The sequence below is a fragment of the Sinocyclocheilus rhinocerous genome, unplaced genomic scaffold (assembly GCF_001515625.1).
Source record: "Sinocyclocheilus rhinocerous isolate Xijiao unplaced genomic scaffold, SAMN03320098_v1.1 scaffold1339, whole genome shotgun sequence".
Lineage (NCBI taxonomy): Eukaryota > Metazoa > Chordata > Actinopteri > Cypriniformes > Cyprinidae > Sinocyclocheilus > Sinocyclocheilus rhinocerous.
Window position 1 is genome coordinate 695,899 of NW_015634830.1, and position 9,199 is coordinate 705,097.

At 36.3% G+C, this 9,199-nt stretch overlaps 1 protein-coding gene across 1 annotated transcript in view; it reads left to right on the plus strand.

Moving 5' to 3' along the window:
- The window catches only part of LOC107745986 (alpha-1,6-mannosylglycoprotein 6-beta-N-acetylglucosaminyltransferase A-like), a 77,605-nt gene that overhangs the window by 25,784 nt on the left and 42,622 nt on the right, over positions 1-9,199 (plus strand). Inside the window, exon 3 of the mRNA XM_016560018.1 lies at positions 748-915. Coding sequence (XP_016415504.1) covers positions 748-915 — 168 coding nt within the window. The remainder of the gene's footprint in view (positions 1-747; positions 916-9,199) is intronic.

The window sequence follows — 9,199 nt, forward strand, 5'->3', positions numbered from 1 at the left end:
TATAAAAGAAAAGACGGATAAGTGCTTAATACACCTTAAAAGTGTATTAATAAATATTGAGATTGATATTGGTTCTTATTTACTTATAATTACGTTCATGTTGTGTATTTTTGTGTGTGGGAAATATTCTCGCATGAAATGACATTTTGAAAATAGACATATATATATATATATATATATATATATATATATATAAATTGTACTTTTTACGTTTTATATATTACTATTTTATATTTTTTAAGTACTAGTGTTCAAGTTTAATTTTTTTGTGTAGAAAATAATCTTTTCAATTTTCAAATTTCAGATTTAAAACATTTTGAAAATAAACATTTATGTAATAACATTTATATATTTACTATAATATTATTTTATGTTTGTGTGAACTTTCAGTTAGATTCAAAACATTTTGAATATATATACATATATATATACACACACACAAAATGTGTGTTGGCCCCTTCCTGATTTCTTATTTTTTTGCATGTTTGTCACACTTTAATGTTTCAGATCATCAAACAAATTTAAATATTAGTCAAAGATAACACAAACACTGTAATATAAGCTATACAATTTATTTTGTGTAGTCTAAATTATATAAAAATTTTTAAAAGTTGCAATTATTGTATTTAATAATTATATTTATTTATATAATATAAATACTAAAAACAAAATATGTAAATATATACATTTCTCTGTTATATTGTAATCTTCTAGCTAATCATATGTATATCATATTCTGTTGTGCAGATCTGAAGAAGACTCTAGCTGTTCTTCTGGATAATATAATGCAGAGATTATCAAAGCTAGAGTCTAAAGTGGACAATATCATGTACAACGGGACCAGTGCCAACCTGACCAACGGAACCGGGACCCCTGGACCAAACCCCGTCAACCCAGAAAAAGTCAATGTGGCAGGTACAGATGTTCTTTCTCGTATTGAAGTATTTTCTGATAATCTTCCTAATGAGCCATTCTGTTTCTCCTTGACCGTCACCCATTTCCAAAGTCCACGGCCCTCTGCAGACCTCAGAGTAAACACAGCACTCTTTACACATCACGTGCATCACACACACACACACACATGGTTTTCTTTCTCAGTTCCTCCCTTCTTTATTGGATCCCATTGATTTTCTTTCATCTCCAAGATTAAGGACCGTGGGAGAAAGCAAAAAGTATTTGTTCGAAAAAAGGGCTTGGTAATAGGGTTGGGCCGATAGACGTCCATCGCCGATGGCTGATAGACATCACGATGTTGAGCCGGCATCGCGATCCCCATCCCCCAAAGGATCTGCAAATCATTCGCCATGGTCTTCAGTCATCTCCTCTTACTCTGTTTATGTGGTAAATGAAATTTTATGTACTGCAATGTAACAGTCAACCGTTAGCAATCGTTATTTGTTTTCCATTTGTTTTTCCGTGCCTTTCTAAATACGGATTCACACTTCTTTTTTTTTGGTTGACAGTTACGCTGGTTGATTTTTTATTACATTCTATTTATTAATCTGCTAATGTAGTGTTGTTTCAGGTTGTAGTGATGAATCCGAGAGTTCATGTAGCTTGAATTTGCCACTAAAGCAAAGTTTGACTTGGCAGCATTGAAGTTTGATGCTAAACTCTATGCGTGTGTTGTAGGCACAATGTCATCTTGTTGGCAGTTCGGATGACTGAATTTTAATTTAATATGATGGTTGGAAATCTGCCATGGTAAAACTATAGTATTCTCTATCATTCAGTATATCAAAGTACCATGATATTACCATCAAATTCTGTCACTGTTAAATGGTAACATCACAGTCATTTTTATGGTTATCAGTATCATTTTGGGTGGAAATACCATGTTTTTGAACAAAATTATCCATGGTGTCACTGTAGTTAAACTATTTTGACAGATCGGTCATTGTCGTAGTTTAAATTTCACTATATTGTATAATTTCACACTATAAATACCGTAGTAAACTGTGGTTACTGGTGTAGCCAAATAATACCATGTTTTTAGGACATTTACCACAGTAATACTATGATTTTCGGCACATGTACAATTATAATCCAATGGTTTTGGACATTTACTACAGTAATATCGTGGTTTTTGGATAGATACAGTGGTAATGCTATGTTTTTGTACATTGTCTTTTTGGTCCCACTTTATATTGTTGCCCTAATACCTGTGTACTTACATAGTAACTAGATGTGTACATAGTATGTAACCACAGTGTAAGTACACATTGGTACATAGTATCTACAGCTGTAATGTTTGTGTAACTACACATATGTAACAACCCACTGAATGGTATGTGTAAATACAAATGTGTAACAGGACATTGGTAACAACAACACTTTAAAAAATATATATATTATTTAATTATTTTAATTAAAAAAATAATTAATTATTATTAAAATTAACACTTTTTGGTTATGAAGGACTTTCCACGTATTCCCAACTTCTGAGCCTGCTCGCCTGAAGTTATGGTTGATTGCTCTTTGGCTGGATATCAGCACACCCATTAACGTAAACTACTCCAGAGCGTGTACACACCTCACGCACCTGATGCCGTGCGCACGCTCAAAGCAGTTGGACATAGTGGTGTATTAGAGGTCAAATATTATATAAATACTGTTCGGTTTCTCGCACAAACCGATCGTTTCGTGTCTTAGGACATCAATGTGTCGTCACGAGCCGCAGGGTTTAATTTGGATTTGTCTGTGCATGTTTTTTTTACTCTCATAGATTTTGTTACCATTGCCATGCATTATACAACTGATAGACTGCAACGGCTGGAGTTAAAAATCATCATTTGTGTTCTACTGAAGAAACAAAGTCACCTACATCTTGGATGCCCTGGGGGTAAGCAGATAAACATCAAATTTTCATTTTTGGGTGAACTATCCCTTTAATATAAAGTGGGACCCTAAACCATGTTATACAATGGTTTTGGAAATGTTACCAGAGTAACACCATGGATTTTGGATATATGCAATGGTGCAATGGTACTGTGTTTTTAGACATTTACCACAGTAATACCATGTTTTGTTGTACATGTACAGTTATACAAACCCTTTTTTGGATATTTACCACAGCAATACCGTATTTTCTTGTACATGTGCAATTATAATAACACTGTTTTGGACATTTATCACAGTAATACCATGTGCAGTTATAATACCATATATAGCATTAGATATTTACCACAGTAATACAATGTATTCTTGTACAGCCATCATTTTTTGGAAATGTACAATGGAATTATTATGTTTCTATGTATATCTATAATATCATAAAACATATGGTACATTTACATTTTACATTTAGTCATTTAGCAGACGCTTTTATCCAAAGCGACTTACAGTTGGGGGATACATAAAGCGATTCTTCTTAAAGAGGCAAACAGACACAGGAAGTGCTTGTAATACCAAGTTTTTAGCTGTCGCTTGAAAATTGTCAGGGATTCAGCATTCCGGATAGGGGTTGGAAGATCGTTCCACCAGCCAGGAATGGTGAACGAGAATGTTCTGGAAAGTGATTTTGAGCCTCTCTGTGATGGTACCACGAGGCGTGATGCCATCACTGTAACATGGTTCGTCCACAGTGCTTTTCTGTGAAGGTTGTATGTATGTGATTTCTCTGTGGCTTGACTTGATATGTGTGCGGATGTGATCATCGTCTCTGAATCACTGTGCTTAATATAGGACAAACCCCTTTTGAGTCATGTGGGGCTTGACAGCGGCTGGATACTGCTAACCCTATCTCCCTCCAACTGCTTTTTTGACAGACCCGCTGTGATGACAGTTCTGGTGACGACCCTTTGTTTATAACGCAAACCGAGCCAAATTACTTTATAAGATACATTAAGTTGCAAAGTTAGGTTAAAACTACAGTATGTGATGGATATGGTGTGTTATTATGGCATTTGATTAAGTAACACTCACCGTCCTGTCAATGCTAACTAGATTTGCGAAGATTGTGCAGAGCGTAAATAATTTAGCTCTTTTTTTAGCGGGCCATCGGTTTACTGTCGGGGGTTTGTTGTGTCAATCTGTGCCGAATCCAGTGTAGACAGAATCGCAGATTATAATGGGTCATGTTTTCTATAGTCACGTTGCACCGCTCACGTCCTGTGTAAACACTGGGGGAAATTAGCAAAGAGCTCCAGATCGCGTCAGTGAAACACTGTTTGTTTGCTTTACTTTGCTACGGATTCATTTTTAAACAAGACAGTTTGATGCAGGCTTTTCAGAGAGACTGAAAGTAAACGATGATGCAGTGCTGAGTCTGACTAGAGTGGCTCTATATATTAATCTCGCAACACAGTAGGGGTGGGAATCACCAGAGGCCTCATGATACGATATTATCACGATACTTGTGTCACGATACAATATTATTGCGATTTTAAATATATTGTGATATTCTGCGATATATTGCAATTTATTACCTTTTTTCAACTTCAAATTATGTCCCCAAAGGAAAACTTTGACAACATCTGTTTAACTAAAAAGAAATATTTCTCAGTTTGTTTATCTCACTTCAGTTTTATTGTTGCAGTGCAAAATGGGATTGTCAAGCAGACAAACTGACCAACACTTTCATGAAAATAATGGAACCTTATTGAAAAGTGTTACCTTAATATTAAATATCAATATGTTATTTTTATTCACTTCTATGTAACAGAATCAGATATATATATATTTTTTTTTTTACTTATTATCCAAATAATGTATAGTCCTACAAAGCTATTATTATAAAAGCATATGAGCAGAGCATAGCATAGCAGAGCATAGCGTCACTGAAGGGCGACGCGCCATATATATTATTATTATTATTATTATATGGAGCCTATATTTTCGGTGCATCCCTACATACATCCCTTTCTTGTTTACAAATCGGAACTCGACAAATCGAAGTCCATACATCCGTTTTAAATGCGGACGGAGCTTTCCTCATAACTTTCCACGATGCCGCCCTCTTTATTTTACTAACTTACTGCATGCTGAAGGTGACCCAGCTGAACTTACCAGAAAAAAACTCAACACCACCATCTAGTGGATTGTAAAGAAATTGATTTTATTATTCTACCAAATAGTATAATAAAAGATTGATACTTGGCGTCCGTGTGTGTATACAGTATTGCCGTGGAAAATATCGCGATACTATGCTGTATCGATTTTTCCCCCACCCCTACAACACAGTAGTGTGAGGAAACGTGTTTTTACCACTATTGCATTGTCTGTTCCAGACCGTTTGATTATATACTGAGTATTTATGTTTTTTTAACCCAAATGACCCATGTTGTTTTCAGAGTATGTCACAGCAGCGTCCATCTGTTATTTAAATAAGCAAAACTGTCAGCCAATCATTGCAGTGGGCATTTACTTGCGAGTCTTGAATGCACCCCGCCTTTTAAAAGAGACCGTTCTGCAGAGAGGCTCAAAAACAGGATAGAAAATAGCCTATTAATTCTAAATTATGATGTTTATTAATGTAACATCACACTAACATTATAAGTGAACCTCAAAGAACATTATAAAATAATAAAAATGCAGTTCATGACCCCTTTAAAACCACCCGGAACACCTTCAGCCATCGCCTACAACACATTAAAATCACCCAGAAAACCTTTAGCATCTGCTTAATGCACTAAAACCATCAAGAACACGCTAGCGGCTGCAAATCAACACGTTAAAATAAGCCAGAAGACACTAGCAGCCGCTTAACAATACTTTAAAACCACCTGAAAAACCTTTGGCAACCACTTAACAACACGTTAAAAGCACCTAGAAGATGCTAATTTCATAGCAGCGAGTTTTGCAGTGTGTTGAAATGCCGTTTCAGGTCTCTGCTTAACAGACTTCCTTTACGACTACACAACACTGTCGACTTGCTGGAGATGTCTTTGAGAACTCGAACCAACATTTTCAGATGTAAGTCATAGTTCAGGATGACAGCAACTCGAATCTTTACACACAGTCCGAAGCTCTGCAAAGCGCTATTATTCCCTGACGAATGACAGAGTGGGCCTGGCAGCTAGTGAAGAAAAGAAAGAAAAGTCCTGCTTCTCAGAGCTATCAAACGACTCTTTATAGTCCATCAACATGATGACAAAACTAAGTAATACCGTCTGAGAGGGCCGCACAAAGACTTATTGTGGTCTTGATGTTGGAACTGTAAACCGGCGAATGTACGTGTGAACTCTTGCGCCCACATAATTGAACATTCTCCTTCTGCTCATTCTTGCTGAGTTCCTCTCAATGGGTGCATTTAATGTTAGAAGAAACCGATATTTAGAAGAAATGGAAGGGCTTTCGGATTTGGAAGGGCTTTTCTTTTTGTTCGTAGGTCACCTGCTGTTAACCTCAAACGTGTTTTGTTTCCCAGCAGTATCACCATAGGTCTCTTTGTCTCAGTTTGAAAGTTGTTTCTCTCAGTTTACAACCAATATACGATTGAATATGTCTTCTGATTGGCCCAAAAAAATATTTATTAGAAGATCTGAGAAACTGAGTGTATTTGTTGAGGTTGTTTAGGAAGCATGCAACTTTAAAGTACCAGCAGCCAGTTAGCCTAGCTGTTTTTCGTAAACGCATATTGATATTAGTCACGACAAACTGCAGCTTGTAGCTAGCACAAAGAGGGATACAAAATATCGTAATTTTCAATATAAAATTATCAGCTAACTACATTTAAAGGACCATGTTATTTTTCTGGATATTTAGCTAACTATTTTCTATGGGTGCGACGATAAATCGATTCGTGGATCGCTTCTGCGATTTTCCAAATGCATCGCGATTCTCTCTGGAATGGATTCTGAGCTTCGTTTTTAACAGCAGATGGCGCTGCATGCTTTAGAAACAGCCATACTTTGCTTGCTTCCAGTTCCTTACACACACACACACACACCACTTGAACCTAAAATAATCATTCATAAAGTTCGAAAAGGTTGAAGCGAATCACAAGAGTGTTCATAGTGGACTGTGTTTACATTAATCTCGCATCATAAAAGCATAAAAGCCAAGGTGCAAGTACATTTAACCACTTACATTACTCAGCCGGACGCACAAGCGCTCTTTTCGTGAGAATTCAAGTGTGCGGTTAAAAACTAGCCTAGATCGCCATCTGCTGTTAAAAACTAAGCTCAGAATCAATTCCAGAGAGAATCGTGATGTATTTGCAAAATCGCAGAATCGATCCACAAATCAATTTATTGTCACAACCCTACTATTTTCTTTGTTTGTATTGTCTTCGTCATTGTTTTTAAAATGTGAGTTGAATTAGCATCTCACATTTGCGTCAACAAATTTGTCCGATTAAAACATCTAAGTCATAAAAAACCTACAGTAGAAAATATTGTTGTTTTCAATGCAGAAAAATTTGTGCAAGCTAGCTACACTTCGTTTGTTGTTGAGTGCCTGGACCTTGTTGTTTTTTCAAATATTTGACCATGAAGTGCTTTTCTAAGTTTATCGACATAGTTTTTAATCGACATAGTTAGATCCATGTATGCAACATGTCAGCTAGGTACATTTAAGAGGCCCGTTGAGTATTTTTCGTCGCGGAAGCAAATTGAAGAAACCTTAATGGTAAAGTGCTGGAGTTTTTTTTTACTCATTAAAGCTTAATAAGCAGAACCAGCTGCAAGCAAACTCATCGTAAATACTGAAATATAGAAGCTGTTGCGCAAAAACCGACCTAGCAACACTATCTCAACCGATGTCTTGAGTTTCAAGACTAAATATCCAGAAGATGGTGAGAATATTTGGAAGATTGGTTTGGAAAAATTGGAAAAACTGTTTATTGATGCTAATGCTAGCTCATAAATGACACGCGTAACATATGGTAATGTTTGGTCCTTTTGTAAATTATTCCTATTGTCTTCACTCTTAGAATAACATCAGACCTGGATTGACATTATCTCACGTCTGCGTCTGTGAATCCACAAGATAAAAACCACTGATCCGTTGCCCGCCGATGTTATCTATCCAAACATAGCACATTTCACCCGGGCTTTCTCTCTTTCTCAGAGGTTATCGGCTCCGCGTGCCAGCAGCGAAGAGAGCCCAGGTGTTCGTGCGGTTCGTGTGAGTCTGTGTGTGTGCGTGTTTGTTTGCGCCAGCGGTGTCCGTTACCGTCTCTCTGGACGGTGCTGAAATGACGCCGCTGGCACGCTCTACGCTTCTGGCTCTTGACTAGATCCTAGAATCCTCGGAGAGAGAGCGGGAGAGCGAGAGACACAGACAGAGATACCCACTGTTAACAAACAGAATGGCTTGCTTCATTGTGCTCGTAGATGCCGCTGGTGGACGCAAGGCCAACGTGTAATTAATAAGCTAAACACTCACAGGCTAAGAACAATAGCACAAAGATAGCATTCATCCTTGCTAGCTAAAAGAGTCATAGGGTTAAAGTTACAGTTAAGGCCTGTTCACATCAAGAATGCTAACTGTATTAGCGTCCACACCAACTCAAGTTCTGTTTATTATAAATAAGCTGCAGTTACTTCATCTGTCGCTTCTCGTTCTTTAAAGTCAGATTCTTATTGGTTGTCAATGGTTTTATAGTTCATCAGCTGGAAAAAAATAGTTAACACTAAGTGTTAAATTGAATTCATCCCGCACTGTTTGTTTGATAGACGTGAATGAAATCTCGCAAAATGAGATTTGTGTGGCTTTTTGTGAACAATGTCCTACTACTTTTCTAAGCAATCAAACTTGCAAATTTTTACATAAAAATTAACTGCTTAACTTCGAGGTTGCGAGTTTTGCATGATTTTTGTCACTTCCTTCAGATAATGTGTAACCAAAAATCTAGTTTGGATATCTTTTTATCTCTTTTAACCCACTTGGGGGTTGCACCTGTTGTAAAACTGTGGCCAATAATTATTTTTATATTATGAGAGATAAATGGACGATACTAATAGTTATGATTTTTGACACTAAGTGTTAAATTGATTTTGTCCCATTTTGTGTGACTTGTTATGAACAATGTCCTACTACTTTTTTTTTAGTGATCAAACTTATGATTTTTACGTAAAAACGAACAGCTTAACTTCAAGGAACTTCAAAGTTTTGTACAAGTTTTGCTACTTTGTTCAGATAATGTACAACCAAAATTATTTTTTTATCTCTTTTAACCCACTTTTCAAATTCTGGCTGATAATTATTTTCATATTATAATCAATATATGGACGATATTAAAAGTTATATATATATA